Raw genomic sequence first — 17,823 nt, forward strand, 5'->3', positions numbered from 1 at the left:
GCAAGGAAGTGTCAAGATCGTCAACGTTAGATTTTTCTAATCTCCGTGGAATCGAATCGGACCGAGGGGGGCGAGACTGATTGGAGGTAAGCTGAGAAGCAGGTATGCGAGGAAGAAAAAAGCGATAAAAAGTGAAGTATGAGCTCGGCGGATGATTTCTCGCGACACGTTCGCTCGTAACCGAATCCAACATGATCTGCTGGTGGGTATCTCGATCTCAAAATCGGTATGATTACTGGCCGAGGGGAGAAAAAAGTGTAAGAGGGAGAAGGAGAAAGAGAGAGAGAGAGCCCTTCGGCGAGAATGTTAAGGGGAGAGGGAGGGCGCGGAGCTCATAGTTGGTGGACGAGAGATTGGAGGGAGCGAGGCGAGAGAGTGAAAAATAAAAGAGATGAGCGTCGCGTACGAGAACGAGTGCGAGGTGAAGGGAGAGCGAAGGAGACGGGGTTTAAAAAAGGAACGAAAGGATAAAAAGAATCAGAAATGAGAGGGCAGTATTATATGGCCGAGCGCAGGTTGCACCTGCCGCTGACGTCAGAAGGGACTTGTTGTTTGGACCTGCGCTTCTCTCCAGCCCCGGGGGTCACCACTACTGTTTCAAACTTGGCTTCCACTTTCCTCTCGCCCTTTTTCTCTGTCTCTCCGGAGCCTCAGCCTCTTTACTCGCTGCTCCCGGTCCGCTGCGCCTGTCCTTTCCCCCGTCGTTTTTTCTCTTTTTTATACTCATTTTACTTTTTAACTCAACTCCATTCTGTGTTCTTTAATTCGTTTCCCTTTGCACGTGGGCAAAGCTCGTCCGGTCGTGATGCATGTACGCGATCGTCAAGCGTTCACGGGCATTAGCGAGCACCCCAGTCAGAAGGGCAGAAGTGCAAAGTGCTGACAAGCAGAAAGCCTCGGCTCGCGAAACTCGAGCTACGAACTCCCCTCGCTTACGTCATTTCGCTTCGTACCCAACCCCACTTTACAGACCTTTCTTACTTTTCCTCCGCTCCACAGAATAGAGCATATCCGGAGGACTTTTACGATAAGCGCTCCCGTTCGTGCATATTATTTATATGCTAATTCCAAAAGGAAAGAAAAATTCGAGATTCTGGTGTAGTACACGAGAAAAGCAATCGAGGCATCGTGTTCCTCGTACGTATCTTCAAACACGACTTCGAAACCTCGAGGGCACGTAAGAAAAAAAACGTGACAATGAGACCCACTCGATCTTCTCTCCGGCCTCCCTCCCTCTCTCGCTCTACTCTTTTCTTTATTCGCGTTCGTAATATCGTCATCCTGTGTTTATACGAAAGCATCATAAAGAGAATTTCGGAGAAATGAAAACTATTAAAAAGAATGCGACCGGGAACACGCAAGCCCCGAACACGTGTTTATTCCGAGGGAATAATTCGAGTGGAATTTAACCGACCACCAAATTCGCGAGTCAATATTTTAATCGCATAAGCGATTGAACAAAGGGCCTCTGCGGTTTGTTTTTTTTCAGACTCCCATGCAACTTCAATAACGCCAGGAATAATGTTCAATGGAATTCACCATAATTGCGGACGGCGGGGGTACGAAAACAATAACGTTTGAATGAGAATCGTCATGACAATGGTAACAATAGTGATTGGGTCGAAAGTTATTCAGTGGCGATCCAACAATTAAGTACAATATTCAATTTGAAACCTTCGAATTTAATTCCAGAAGAAATGATACGGAAAATTAGGTAAATGAGTGACTTCAGCAACATTCGCAACGCCCCAAAACGAACTTTGGCACGAAAATGATCGAAAATAAAAAAAAAATGTAATAATTCGATGGAATGGGCGAGTTTTTACCAAATTTTGTACTCTTTAAGCCTTCGAGTTCGAAGCTCATTTATCATAATTAACGAAGCGTCGAGAAAAATGATTTCTCGAATAAAGTAACTCTCGGAAGAAATGTTTACTCACTCGGCTCGGAGGGGCTCTCTAGCGACGACTGGGCTTCTCGAAAATTCGAAGGTACCGGTTGTCCGCGCGGGCGGGCGAGTGCCGCAAACAAAAGGAATAAGAATTTGCACGTGCAGAGTAGTTTGTACGCGTTCGTGCACGGCACTTGTCGATCCGCTGAGCAGCGTGGAGCAAAAAGCTGGGGGTTCGTGAGAGACGCGGGAAGCACATTATGCGTGGAAGGACGAGGGGAATCGTCGTGCGGGGAAGAGAGCGCCAAGTTTTACCTCGCTGGACTGGAAATCCTCGACGGGAATGCGCGCTGTGAGTTGACCAGGTCAAGATTCGTCTAGAGTCGGTGGGAAAATGTGACGCGAGGATCGCGATGGTGCACGTGGAAAGATAAATTTGATGAATTATTCATCAGGAGACGGCAAGTGTCCTCGGCAATAAAGGGAGAAAACGAAACTTGGCGCGTCCTCGCATAAATTTCACCTGCATTAAGGGACGAGAAAATGTACTTGCTCGAGCAAACCCTCGCGGACAGGTCGCACTGCCAAGGGAGAACAGGAGAGCGAGAGATCGAATGAAAAACAAATACAATGCTCGATGTACCTGTTGGCTTCGGACGGAGGGGAGAAACACTACAAACTTTTTCGCCTCGTCTCATCCGCCTCGAATCTATACCTGCGGGCCTCTACGCGGATGTAACATCATCCCCGAACTCTGCAACGCGCATTCCTGCACCAAGGCTATGTAGACCTAACAGGAATGCCGGAGGGGAGGAACGACTCTCCGGTTCCGACCCCAGCGAGTTTAACCATTAAACCAAACAGGCTACACTCTTTGAACCGTCACGTTCGCTCAGGTGTATTTTAGCACTGGTCTCTTAAATACTAACTCAAATAATGTCACGTAGCGCACGAAAACGTGGAGATGGACGAATCTCCTGGAGCATTGGGCAAACATTAACGACCTGTTTGTCCTGTTATTGTGCCCGCTTAATATTCCTGCTTTTCCATAAATTTCCACTTTCGATGGGGCACGGAAAGGAAAGTTATTTTCTTCGGTAATCAGTCGACTAAGAATTGACACACGAGCTAGTTCACGGGGTTTGAGAAAAACTTTGAGAAAGCCCTCGAGTCGTGAAGTGGAAGGGAAGAAAATTAATTGGAGCGTTAATAACGAGTGAAAAATTCCGAGCACCGGGAGGCTCGCTCGACACAAAGCGTGAATTTTTCAGCGTCAATTAAGCGGGTTGTTTGGAAAGTCACTAGGGGAAAAAACGAATGCGGTAAATTAGTCCGGGTGAAAAAAAAATTTGGGGATTCGGGGCTGAGGTTGAAAAAAACGTCGTTAATGGAGTTGAAACGTGGCTGAAATGTAGCTCACGTGTGTGTACGCGTCGACCTTTCGGGCGATGGCTTTCGAGTTTTTTTCTCGTTTTTTCTACCCTCGTGCATATGAAAATTTTGGGGAAATGGACGTGTGCAAACGTTAAAACGCTCGTTCATCGGTTACGGGATACGAGAGACCCCATAGGGGGTTTCATATGACTTTGGGCCTTCGACTAAAGACGAAAGGACGTACGAGGAAGATAAAAAAAAGAGAAACTTAACCTCGAGACGCGTTCTTAATGACCGTCAGCAGCGACGCACACGAAAAGATTTGACTCGGATGCTGTTTCTCTCTCGCTCTCTCGTGTGTCGCTGTGAAAGCGCGTCTGGACCGTTCCGTTGGCTCCGGAGTGTCCCGTGTCACGTGCAGGACCCCCAACAGAGCGAAAGATCGAGGGGATGAAGAGGAAAAAACAGTCGAAATACATAGCACATTGCTTAGACAAAACGAGGCTTGTTTTTCTTCAGCTTCGTTTTTTCTTTCGTTTAACGAGGAGGGTAGTAAACGGAGATTGAGAAGCGAGGCTGCGTCTTCTGGGAACATGGGGGATACGCGATCAGAATTAATATCCTGGCGAAACGAAGCGTTTGTATCTCGACGAAAAGTACGACGATTTCACCTTCCTTCGTACCGCGTAAGATGAAAGGATTCTGGCAGAAAGTTGTGTGCCAGAAATGGAAAGCGGAAGCCGAGGCAGGCTCGTCATTTTCTGCACGATATGATGACGAAATTCGGTGGGATCATGAGCGAGAGAAGAGAGGTGGGTGGGTGCGGGAAACTCGAACGTGTCGTAACAAGTTTGTTCCTTTTTTTCGGTGTGTCAGGGGGAAGAATGAGGAAGAGGAGTAGCAGGAACGAACCTGCAAGACAACCCTCTACGAGGCACAGATACGTCCCCACGTGAGAGACCCGAGAAAGCCCCCGAGTCGGCCAAGCGCGAGAGAAAGAGATGCTGCGGGCAGAGAGGGAGGGCGAATGAGATGAGAAAGTGCGAGGGGGCCACGCAGCGAAGGGGATAAAGGAAGAGAGCAGGCCTAGAGTATCCTCTGAAAGATCGGAGACTCGAATGGGGAAAAAAAGAAATCGGAGAGCAGCACCTACGGGCTGTGGACGCTCGCGCTTTGTGGAACGATCTCGCTCTCTCTCTCTCTCTCTCTCTCTCTTGCTCGTTCATTCAGTCAGGATCGTATAGATTCGCTCGACGCGGTGTTGGAGGGTTGTGCGGCGGGGGTGGTCGAGAGGGGGAGGAGATGGCAGGGTCGCCGAGAGTGCTAGGTGGTTGGGGTGCGTATAGCTCGCTCGTATATAGCTATAGGGTGAGTAACAAGGAACCGAGAAGAACGGCAGATGGTCGGCGTGGACCCCGAGCAACGTGGGAAGCTCCGAATTCTCCAAGTTCCCACAGCCAGAGTGCACCTGCCTTCCCCACTCCGAGGCTCGTACCGGCATGGGTCTTCGACGGCTATATAAGCTCCGGGGTTGCTTCATCGAGACATCATTCGCTCACTAGCGCTTCGAGCAAGCACACACGATTACTTGAACGAGCATATAGAAGCGTATTCGAAGATAAATTTTCGCACACTTTATTCGATTCGCAGATACCCACTTGCACGTGTTCATTGTTTTGTTTTTACTTCGGTGATAAAAAAAAGTTTGGCATCACTCGCTGTCGGGTGATCGATCAACTTGTACGAAGTAAAATCAGTTTTTCGTCGTTCGTTTTATTGCTTCAATTCGTCCGCGTTAACAACCAAGATGGCCGCGACCATGAGCCACGTGTTCGAGTGCGAGAACGAGTTGAACGACAATCTCTACAATCTCAAGATGTCAAACAACAACAAGACATCGAGCGTACGTCGAGTACGGAAGATTCTGAAGCCACTTCTGCGACTGCTGAAAAAGAAGAGCAGCAAAATCGCGAAGCACCAGAAAGCCGAGCCCCAGTCGGAAATCTTCACCGAGGAAGTCGACAACCAGAACAACTCGAACGAGGCTTTGGAACAGCGACTGTTGGCTGGTCTCCAGGAAGCTGAGGAAGGCGCTGCCATCACCGTCTGCCTCGACGGGCAAATGACAGTTGTCCCGGTCGTTCCTGGACAGTGCTACGTTCCCGTCCACTTCGCCCACACCCACGCCGGTGACTTCTACTGGACAACACTCTCCTTGGCCGACAGTGATCTCTGCTACAAGGAACGAGCTTTCTCCCTCAACCAACTGCCCGAGATGCAAGTTGCTTGAATTCGACGTGTCAACGCTGTGAAATTGCCTCATCAGCGCCCACTGTGACATTCGTATTGCGACGTAATCTACCTCAAATGTGGATTCGCGATGGTACGCGAGTCTTCGAATGGCGAGCGGTCTCATCGAGCCTCTCCGATCAGCATCGCCGCCGAGAACAACGACGAGCACCGCGAGAGAGTTTTTCGAGTGTTTCGAGGAATGTCCGAGAGCCGATGGAATCCCCGAAATCATCGACCACGAGATGCCATCCGACAACATTCGAATTTTCCTTTCGATCGAAACCACTTCGAGAAACAAATAAGTTAAAACTGTGATCGATAGTTTAGATTTTAACACGAACACGCACAAGCCGACAAATTTTTTTTCGTCGTTTTTCACACTCTGACATTCGCTCAGATAAACATTGAGAAAGTTTCGAGAATACTCAAGTGATACTCGTTATATTTTGACGATACGTTTTTTATTAGTTTTCTTTTTATTTTATTTTTTTCTCATCAAAACACACGAGTTCGGAACAGAAAGGGTTTAGCATTTTTTTCCTTCGATCGAAAAAAATAACTAAATGTTTTTGTATTTATATAACGAATTACTTCTTCGCGAATAACGATTGAAACCTCAACGCGATTGTGATAAATGTACCTATTAGATATTACGATTTAGATTGTTAAGAAGAAAAATCCTACATTGTGATAATGGCTTTAATTGTAATCGGCCTAATCCGGCTGATGAATCATCATCGAACGTCTTCCATTTTTGTTTTAATAATAAAATGAAAAAAAAAAAAAAAACAAAACAATTTATTGAACATAAATCACTGTCTTCTCGTAATTACTTCTTCGTTCCTCCACACCTTCATCACCCCCCACTATTATTAAGCGCATCATTGACGAATAATTTGAAGCTCTTAAAGCTGAAAAATAAAGGAAAAAATCATTCTGCGATAAAATTATTTTGGTTGCAGAATGAATCGCTGAGAAAGCATCTCGAAAAATTCGTAACTTCTATTTATTGCGTTGCTCTCACAACGGACAAATTTGTCGACAATAGCGAACTCCAAAGTCCGTTAAGAAAAGGCGGGACTCCCCTGTGCCGGTGACCTGAGACTCGTTTCGTAATGATCCGAGGGGTCCTTCGAGTTCCCCTAATACTCTCGCAAGGGAACTCCTCTTCTCTCGTCTCGAGTTTAACAGCAAGATTGAGAATTCTGGCGCCAAAACCAAAGCCGGAAAAATATTGTCGCGGAATGCGGAAGGAATGGCTCGAGATGTTGGACAATATTTCGAGGCTCCTCGATCATGAGTCGGCGAAATACGTTGGTTGAAAAAACGTTTCATCTGCTGCGAAGGTAAACGCTTGGATCGAACGAACTCTGCGTTTTCTTTTGTGCACGAAAAATCAATATTTTCGAATGTAACGTTCCATGCATCAGCTTATTCGATCGAAATGAGAATTACACAAAATTAATTTTCTCGTACATTTTGTTGTGACCGAAAAATGAAATTTTTACAGAAATGCTTTTCACCAATGAATAACCGAAGACCCTGCTTTCTCAACGACCAAAATTCTTCGCAAATTATGTTTCGGATTCAAGCAGTTTCAAGACTAAAAATTCGTTTTAAAATCCAACAACGAGACAGAATATACTCTTCACCCAATTCTCGTTTTATCGAGTCCCAAAAGTATCGTTTTAATGACACAACTCGGAAAAGGAGCTTGACACGAGAGCGGATGTTCACTCGAAGCGTAGAGCGCGATTGATTTTTTGTTGGTGGGTGAATTTCATTGTGAGGAATATCGCAACAAAGGGAAAGATTGGCAGAGATTCGGAGAGTCTGTCGCGATTGGGTTAACAAAAGGTACAGTGGGTTTGAGCGCTGAGCGTCTCCTTTCCCTCGCGTTCAAGGGACACGATTCAACGAACGCAGAAACTTGTTTCTGCGTGCGGGGCAGTTTTCAACATTGAAATGGACACACGTGCTGCCCATATGGAGGTGCACAGTACCCGGCACATGTGTGCACCTACGCGAGACCGGATTGCACATACGTGGCCAAATTCACATGATTTTCCATGCGACCCCGCGCCGGCAAGGGTCGTCCCGCCATCCCCCCCGTGCATCATATGGCAAAATAATAAAATGTGCGTACGGGCTGGCTGCAAGCAGGGGGCGAAAGGGGGATAGGCAAGAGAGGTGAGAGTGTCCGCTGACCGTGCATGAGATAATAATGGAATCAAAGTGCCCGGAGGGTGCATAATTTAGGAATCGTCTTTCTCTCACCGCGCGGTAGGGTTAAATAAGAGTGTTTATTCAACGAAACCCGGCCAACTAAGTCCTCCACGATTTTCGATCCCGAGCCACTCTGGCATTGATCTAATAAAAGCTTGACAAAGATTGGCCAAAGTAAACTCGTCATATTTAGCTTTTTATTCTCTTGACAATGCGATTACGAGATTCAAACCGTCTCGCGACGAATCGTTTTTGCTAAATTTGCCAAATTTTTCTTGTGATTAAATAATTTCTTATGCAGGCCATCGATCCCTGGAAAAACTCGAACACCAACGATAACTGCGTTTTTGCAATTTGTTGTATCGTCATCGGAGAACGGGGGCATTATCCAAGTGAAATCATGAAAATTGAGTAAACGATCGATAAATGTTTCCAGATTGTTTCAGAATCAGATTAATTTCTAAATCGCTTTTTCCTCGTACGAGGCATGGGAAGAATAGTTATTTCCATTCGGCAGCTAGAGGGCTCGAGTTCCCGTCGCCCCTGGAGTTAGGCAGCACGTTCGACAGCGGTGTATTAGAGCTTAGAGGCTCGTCCGAAGGGGCCCAGGCGCAGGGTCCAGCGCCCATCCGCGTCGGCACTCTTGCACGAGGCCCGAAATGATACGTCGTTGAGAGTAAATGATAATATGACGAAATTTTCAATCAACTTTAACGAGGCAGTCAATGAATAAAACTGATGATAAAAAGTGAATGTACAGGGTGCAAGTGAAACAAACGGTTGAGCACTTTCACAATATTTTCGATACGATAATGGATTGAATAAAGTGATTCATTAAGCGAGTTGGATGGAGTCTTGGTGAGGTAAATACGAGCGGCGTGGCGTCGTTTCATCACTGCTCGCTTCGTTATTATCAACTCGGACAGAAGACTTTCTGAATTCCCATGAGCAGAGTTGATTCTGGACCGAATTAAGAGAGTCGATCCGCGCGTAAGTACGTAAATATCGATGTATGTACAAGCATTTTGGCACCGCGCGCGCGCGCTCGAATCGCAACTCATTTTCTTGTCGGATATGATCGGCATAATAACAAGTTTCGTGTATAAACGGCGAGAGAAGGCGAGGATGCAATCGACGAAGAGAAAACTCGACTGGCGTTTGAGCAATCTACATTCATTGGTGAATTTACGAGCGAAAATCCAGATGTGCAGGGGCTTCGAGGGGACACGATATTCCGACAATAAGTTTAAGCGAAAAAGAATGAAAAAATAAGAGCCGATTTAATAAATAAGCAGCTATAAAACGCGAGTATATACAGGAATAAGTTTCGTGGGGAAGCGATCCAGCGGGCATGAAATAACTATTTTTATCGAGTCAGCGCTTTCCTTGGTGCCCATTAAGAAGAAAAGTAATCGGACAATTTCGGTGTTTTCATTGGGCACAAAAGTGAAAATAAAATTTCGGCGTTTATGAATAAATTCACTGATAAATAAATAAACGAAGGAATGAAGACTTTCGTGAAGTCTTAATCGGCCAATTAACCGAACAATTTAAACTTGACTTTCACGCTCGGTCTCGTCGCGCCCTGGCTCTTTTTATCTCATCGCTCGCCAATTGAATTCCGAGCATAGCAGCGACCAAGCAAGCCCCGCTTTTCGGGAGTCCAAACGCCTCGAGGGATTCGCCGGCAATTCGCAATTAAACACGCTTTTAAAGGGGCGATAACGAACAAATCGAGGTCGCTCGGACTCGTCAAAATGGTCTCGTTTCGTCGCGCGCCTCCTTAAAAATCACATTGAGTTACAGGCCGTGAGAAAATTGGCGGTTACTCGCGACTTATGCAACGTTGTTTATCCCGAAAGAGTGTCAAAATTTTGCAAAGACTTTGAAAACTCTAAATAAAAATCATTTTTCAGCGCAGCTCCTTATTGCGTTACGACGAGACAAGAATGAAAACGCATCGAACCGTCCGCAATGGAGAAAAAAGTTGACGGAAAGCTACCGCAGCGTATGTAAAATCGAGATTCGATATTTCAATATCCCTCCGAGACACGAGTCGATCAATAATTCCTCGACGATCCAAAAGAGGATAATTATTCGGAGAAAACGGTGTTCATCATCGTAGCGAAGCGCAATTGTGAGAACGAGTTCCTTCTTTCTCTCCTCGCTCTCGGTTTCCCCACAGCATATTTTCCTCTCTCTCTCTCTTTTGGTCGCGGATAATCTCCGAGTTCTCGATATGCCGCGCGCGAGAGTCTGAAAGAGCTCGCGGTGAGATCATTTCGCGCTCGCGCTCGCGGAACGTGAGCGCGAGCGAGGGAGCAGGCAGAAAGAGAGAAAAAGGAGAGAAAGAAGGAGCGCGCGAGAGGCACGCGAGCTCTCGTAGACACTCACACTGTCGCGCGGAGCTGGTCCTTGTCGTCGAGCTCGTGCCGCCAACGTCGCGGGCTCGCGCGCGAGCGATCTCGCTCGCGACTCGCTCCGCCTGCCACTTCACCGCGAAGCGATGTATCCGCGCCGCTACACAGCGCCATGGCGCTCATTCCCACGGCCCCGATATATCCACGAGTACAAACTCGCGTGATCACATAACACGTACGACTACACACGCGTCCTCCATCCGAGACGACATACAACTGCGATATACGACGTTTATATGGGAAATTTAGTTCTGAAGACGTTCATCCGAACGATAATTTGCGATCGCGTTTGAGAAATCGCATCCTTTCATGAAAGTGAAACGATTTTTTTCTGCGTTTCCCTTCTTTATCGGCTCCAAATACAAATTCTCGGGTCTTCGAAAGTAATAATGGAAATACCGATAAAATTTCTGGGATTGTGCGACTCTTTTTCGTTCGAGTAGCAATTCCGACGCGTACCATCAGCCAAAATTCAATATCGAGAGCTCCATTTCTCGTCAATTTTATTCTGACGTTGAATATATCGAGTGCTTTTCGTATCAGAGAATAATCGAGATACAAAGACTTTGTACAAATTTTTAGTATCACTTTCAAAAAGTGAAGTAATAAAAATATACGATCGACAATGAACTCTCTTCGTTTGGCGAGTGATCGACGAATCTTCTGAGCCTCCCGGGCACTTGTTAATTTGAACTAAACGTCGATGAATCCAGTGTGAAACGATTAACCGCGTAGCACAATATTGGGCTTATCATTAATGTTCGAATCGACTGTAACGTTTCGAGAAAAACGATAAAATATTAACGACTATTACGACTCGAAGAGCCAACAGATTCTCTTATGGCGATGAATCAAGAGGAAAAAAACTGTATTTCTACTCAAATCGACCTCATTATCATATCAATTTGTTTTTCCGATAAATTCCAATCATAAATTATAGTGTGCATAGACGAAATTAATGACGGAATCCCAGAGTTCGACACACGGAATGGCCCACGCGTGTGGCTGTTGGTACAGCAATAAAAGAGTTAAACGTAGACGAGACTCGCTCCCACCTCCCGATGCACTTACACGAATACAAGTCCATGAAACTCGTGTATATTTATATATGTCGAGAGATAGTGCATAGCGGGACGCGTGTTACTCGCGCGGCCACGGGGCATAAATAAATGGATACGAACAAACATGCAGGAAGTGCTATTCGCGCACTCGCGTGTTTCTGCATTGTTCGAATATTATTTATAATTGTCATGTTTTTGTTCGGAGATGCACGAACTTGACTGAAGTCATATCGAATTTCTAATTTCTCGATTCACACAGCAAATTTGACCTGTTTTTATTCCTATTGGAGGTAACATAGGAAGGCACTTTCTTTACTGATTTTTAATAATCGCACTTTCAATTGATTTGAATCGAAAAAAAAATCGGAACGAACCGGACAGTGTCTTTTAATTAGCTTCATTTCACGAAACTTTGGGATCGGCGACACATCGAGTGGGTTGGAAAAAAATAATTTCAACGGTATTCTACTTGAATATCATTGTTTATTTCGAACGATTAAACAATGGCAGCTCACTATCAGTTGATTGGTAAATATTTTGAAGCGGTTTCGACAGAAAAATAGGTAGAAATAATGATCGTCGATCATGAGAAAACGAGGCTCGTGTCGCAGTACGGGGAGACGAAGTTTTTGATAAAAGCGTTTTTTGGGATAAATGTGTGACAATAACAAATAATGACAAAAAGGAGATGATAAAATTCTTGTGATGTTTTCGTCGAAGAACCTTCAAAATAACTCGTTACTACTAGCTGCTTAAATGGAACAAGTGGAACGACAGAAAATTGGGCTCATTTGTTTGGCAAGGCACGTGGTGGAGGTTAGATAATATTACTAAATGTTTTCATAACTTCAATCGCTTTTCACGTGTCTTTATTGGGAAATAACGATGTTATCGTAGTTTTTGATAGTGGAAAAAAATCGAGCCTCTGCGTAAGCAGAAGCGTGTAAAAATCAATAACAGGCAAAAGCCTCCGATAATACGCAAACGTTTCGTATTGTCATACCGCGACACGCGGCACTCCCGCAGTCAAGTGTAACGCCGAGAGACTCCGCGGCGAATCAATACGAAATATGCCGCACGTGTACAACCGACACGTGCATCCTTATAAATTATAATACAACTGAACAGATATGTAGGGGAACATGGGGCAAAGTGGCCACATGGGGCAAAGTGGCCACCCACTTTTTTGGGGCATTTTTGAATTCTGGGGCAAAGTGGCCACTCACGCAATTCCGATTTCTGGCGGGGCACAGAATCAGTGAGAATTCTATGTTTTTTGAGAAATTTATAGCTATTCGAGGCAGAGGGTGAGAATCATTTTGCGAATTACTGATAAATGTCTGTTTTATTTTAATTGACAAAAATCGTACTTATAATGGACTTCATCTTCATCAACACCTGCACACAAGGTGGGCGCCCATTTTAGGCATGTTTCGCAGCGAATTCAATCTTTGGAGGAATGCGAATAAAGTTGATCGCAGAAAATACACGCAACATCCGCCGCAGACAAGAATTTTTCTTTTTTGATGATCTCTTTTTTCTTACTCACTAGATTTGCGCGATACGACAGACTCGTGATAATGGCGGTTTTCCCACGATTTGCCCCCGATAAGAACGGGCTTTTGCTACTGGTAATGGCGAAATTTATCCAAGTATTCCGACTAATTCTTTTTTCATCCCATCGAAGGAGGGTACCTACTATGCCTCGTTTCTTTTCGGTTTATCGCGGCCTTCAATGTTCCATGCGGGAACAGTCTATTACAACGTCTATTTAACCAGAAGTGACAATTATCGATTTTCACCGCATTTGGGCCACTTTGCCCCAAAAAATTTTCTCGACCAAACGAGGAAAAAGAGGATGAACAAAGAGTTTTAAGACTCAACAATAGTCGAAAGATCATTTATTATCTGATAAAGTGGGCTGGATATTCATTTTCGGCATGAAAAAAATTGGGCAAAATTTATCGAAGTATTCTGACTAATTTTTTTTTCATCCCATCGAAGGAGGGTTCGTACTATGCCTCGTTTCTTTTCGTTTTATCGCATCCTTCAATGTTCCATGCGAGAACAGTCAATTCCAACGTCTATTTAACCAGAAGTGACAATTATCGATTTTCATCGCATTTGAGAGGGTGGCCACTTTGCCCCAAAAATTTTTTTTTTCAAAATTCGAGCAATAAGGAGGTGGAATCAGTTTGGGGATATAAAAATAAGTAAATGACCATGTGCTACCCGACAAAACTCGTTAAATTCCTTAAGTGGGCCACTTAGCCCCATACTCCAACGTGATGCCGGGAGGAAAAAAATACGAACGCGCGTACAATTCGATAACGGAAATTCCTGATGTAAACCCCCTTGTGAAACAGCGAGCACAAAATTGACTGGAAAACCCTGCCTGTTGAAAAATACGAAAACAATATTTTCGGAGACAAGCAAGTGCTGTTGAAACTTCCTTTCGAATTCTTCACATTTTTTTTTGTTCCAATTAGAAACTATCTTCGTACGTACTTTTTGATAATTTTACAACGAATCATTGATTCAGTTTTGTGAGCATTGCATCAGAGCTTCGTCATCGCAGTTCGGGAAAGCGCAACTTTTTTTTACATCAAAGCCAGTAGATTGTGTGATATTTCCAAACTTCGTGATCCCGAAACCCAGTTTCGGGAGCGACGCAATTCTCTCCCACCGGATGGTCGATAATTTCGGTGAAAATTCAATGTCATTTTAATAAATTTCACAAAAATGATTTTCTCTCGATCAGAATTTGCAAATCGGCTTCCAAACTCCAATTTTCGAAGCTCGTCCCCACAAAGCAAGAAAATTTTATCACAAATTGGAGGAATGCTGAAAAAAAACGTGTTTCCATAAGTTGCCAAACATGGCAATGCATCAGAGCAACGGAACGAATTTCAGTACATTTTCTTAGCAGCTCTTATCCCGTGAGTGAAACACACGGTAGCGCGAAATGTTATGAGCCGTGGAGTCGTGAGGAGCGTGGTAAGTCTCGGGATATTAGCCTCGAGGCCTCGACCAGCTCTCGATCTTGACGATGATGATGATGATGATGATGATGATGGCGGGCTCGCGTCATGCTCGTGCCTAGCGCGCGCCTATAAAATCGACCAACTCTCGTCTGCTTCTCGTTCTCGCGGTTCAAGTAGTCGGAAAAGAAGGGGAACGACCACGAGTCTCTTATTTATGCTAGATCGTTCGGAGGGCATAGACACAACGACGTAATTACGTGTCTATCAACTGTCAAAAGTCAAGAAAGCGTATATCCAATATTCCGCGATATTGAAACCGATTTCTCGGGCGAACTTTTCTCATTCTAATTGCAAAATCATTGTTGTTCGAAAGCGTACGAAAATTCATTGGCCGTATGAGATCCCGCTGAGATAAATCACGTCAATGTCGTGGAGAGCTCGAAAAAATGTGAAAAATTTTTTCGAAGATCATGTTCGTGCAATTGTCATCATAATTTTAATCCCGAATGGATCTCCACAATAATCACAATCGAAGTAGCAGGCAAACGTTTTAAAAATTATTCAAAAATTCTGATAAAAATCAGAAACTATCTGAGACAGAAAAACTCGCGGAAGGTTCAAAGCAACAATTACGTCGGGCAGTGAATGATTTTTCATCGATGAGGCGATACGATTCGAAGGAGAAAAAAGGGAGCTCGAGGAAGTCTGGAAATGATAGTCCGCCCGAGTATCCCCGGAGCCGACTCTAAGAGCGATAGAGAAAAACAAACTAAAACGAAGAGTAAAAAGCGATTTAAAAATGCGGCCTCACGTGACCGCTTTTATTACAATCATTACGAAGACGTTTTAGCTTTATTTCCAGCGCGTATCCTTTGGCGCTCGTGTGTATATGTTCTAATTGACAATTCTCGCTCCCTTCCTGTCCCCCGTTTTATTTATTTTCCGTTAACGTTTTTACACGGATGGATAGCCAGGATTCGCGGCTGAGTGAACACGCGGAGATCATCGCGGCGCCAGGATATCGCCTTTCCGGAGCATCCGCGCCCGAGACACCTTCTTTACGCAAATTAATTCACCGGTAATCTCATCTCCAAGCGACTGCGATAATAACCGAGATGCAGAGCTCTCCAGCTCCATCCTTCTCGTTTATCCTTCGGATGCTGTGATCACGCATGCTCTGCTTATAGCTGAGCCATCCTCCGGTAATACGATGATAAATATGAACGGGATGATAAATTAAAAAAGATAAGATCCGGGAATACTCCGAGTCCTTTCGTACTCGAATAAGGTTTCAGGTTCAATCTCTTTCACGCTGTACAACTCGATCCCAATTTCCATACGTCAGCGCACTCGCTTTGAGATTCACGTTTTAAGAATTCCGTCAGCCCACCTAATAAGTGTGAGGAACAAAAGTTGTGCGAATGCCACTCCACGACCTTTCCCTTTGTTTGAGAAACTCGAAAAGTTTTCCCGGACCACACCAATGCGTTCGCTTCGTATCGAACGCCATTTTTTTCCGCGAGAAGACAAATTTCTATATAAAAGTGCTTAAATTATGGATATCACAGACGTCAATTCGAAAACAACTGAATCATCAAGGAAAAATATCGATAATTACCGGATACATGAATAGTCGTGACGTGCTGACGGATTAAGTATCGTCGCGGTTTGAAAATGTATAGAAAACAATTCGGTCGATTAGGATTCCGTCGAAATGAAATGGATCGTGATAAGAGCTCGAAGGTCATTCGAAAATGAGTTTTTATTCGATTGGAGAATAAAATTAAATGAAATTTTTTAAAAAACTGCATATTCCGGTGGTAAGAAGATTCGAAGTGTTCCAGCAGCAAACGTACGGATCCCGATGGAGATCGATCATCGTCGATCGTTCGCGTCAAAGTTTATTCTTTCATTCGATACGCGAAGAGCGTATTAATTCGCGAAGAAGGATCGCGGAGATTTCTTCGTTCATGAATTATTTAAGGCCGTGGCGGCTCTCACGATTTACTCTTCTTCACAGCATCATCCAGGGAATCTCGCGCGTATAAATTATCGTCGTTCTCGCCGTAGGCTCACTCCGCTCTCTTTTTTTCCCTCTCTCACTCCCATGCCGAGTCTCTTCGAAAGATATCGGCGCTCTCGCGCGAGCGACGAGGAAAGACGAAGAGGGTAAAGGGGCTCAGGGGAGGCGAAACAATAAAAAAGGTCGGGGGGAGGGAGGCTGAAAAAATCCTTCTCTTAACCACGTGTGAAGATTATCTTGCGCTCGATCTTCACTCGCTATATATATCCTGTCGAATACTCATGTATAAATTTTATATAAAATACATTGGAGCGTCACACGTACACGTTTACTCGGGAGCAGAGGCGTCGTAATAAAAAGTTCCAAAATTTCGGCGCGTCGATCGAGCGCGATCTGACAAAAAGCAAGAGAAAAAGAGCGAGAGGGAAGAAGGCAAGAGAGAAAAAGCGGAGAAAGAGGAATGAAAAAAAGAGTGATTAAATGCGTATGATAAAATGAAGGAAGGCAGAAGGGAAAGAAAAAAACGAGGACGAGCGAAGAGGTGCGGAGACGCTACCGTTGCCAATTCCCGTGGTGGGTTATTAAATCGAGCCGCCCCGTGTCGTAAATCCCTCGAGCGAGAAAGAGAAGGATCGAGCTAAAAACTCAGCAAAATGTGCGTGTGTGCGCGCTGTAATAGTGTAGTATAATATTGTTTGGCTTGGGCGCGATTGAGGCACCTGCGACTCGAGTCGTGCTCGACTATTATGTCCGCGATTCTCAGCCCGAGGGTCCATACCCACACGCGCGTGTATACGTGAACGTGCGAGGAGTCGGATCGAGTGAGAAGAAACTTGCAAGCCCGTAAAAACGGAGCACCCTTTAAGACCTGAAAACCACTGCTATCGTTCGATCCCATAAAAATAATCAACTCGCTCCCTCACGCAGGGTCGTGAGGACTCTCGCGCGGTGGGACCGAAACGTGTGCAAGATCACTCGAAAATTTAGGCACTTTCGGGCAACGCTTTCATCAACCAAGCACGAATTATCCTCATTCTTTTCCCCCTCGATAGCCGCCAACGTTTTATCGTTTCATTTGCACTCGTAACGCGAGCGTAATAACACGTGAAAGGGAACTTTGCTCGAAGGGATTCTTGCGTAAAAGCTACCCTCGTTACGACATCGCACTCGCAATGCAACGGAGGAACAAACCTTTTTCACAGTAATCTTCGAAACTGCGAGGTTTCTCGAGAATCCGAATTCCTTCATTGTGAAATCATCCGGTATTTATCGTGAATTAAAAAAACACCATGCGAGAGCACGATTCCGAGGGCGAGTGAGCTCACTCACGCGGACGCACTCCAATCCGGTTCGATTTTTCGATTCCTACTTCGAGATTCAAAGGTCAACCGAAGCGTCTCCGTTTCTTCCGCTACACGTATTTCCATTCGGTGGAGCTAATTATATTATTTATTCCCGAGAAAATCAACGACTTTGACGGTGTTCGAGACTCTGAAAAAAATCAACCGAATCACAGGCCCCAGGCCACCTGTGCGTCGAGTGGCGTTTCCAC

General features: G+C 45.0%; 2 protein-coding genes across 5 annotated transcripts in view; one reads left to right on the plus strand and one right to left on the minus strand.

Annotated features, from left to right (window-relative positions):
* Positions 1 to 17,823, minus strand: part of LOC122407510 (tubulin polyglutamylase TTLL4-like) — a 179,386-nt gene that overhangs the window by 104,489 nt on the left and 57,074 nt on the right. The window lies entirely within an intron of this gene.
* On the plus strand, positions 4,741 to 6,358 carry LOC122407515 (enhancer of split malpha protein-like). Its single transcript, XM_043413789.1, has one exon. The coding sequence runs from the start codon at positions 5,073 to 5,075 to the stop codon at positions 5,553 to 5,555; it is 483 nt and encodes a 160-aa protein (XP_043269724.1). The 5' UTR covers positions 4,741 to 5,072; the 3' UTR covers positions 5,556 to 6,358.

This window comes from Venturia canescens, chromosome 3 (assembly GCF_019457755.1).
Source record: "Venturia canescens isolate UGA chromosome 3, ASM1945775v1, whole genome shotgun sequence".
In the NCBI taxonomy this organism is placed as follows: domain Eukaryota; kingdom Metazoa; phylum Arthropoda; class Insecta; order Hymenoptera; family Ichneumonidae; genus Venturia; species Venturia canescens.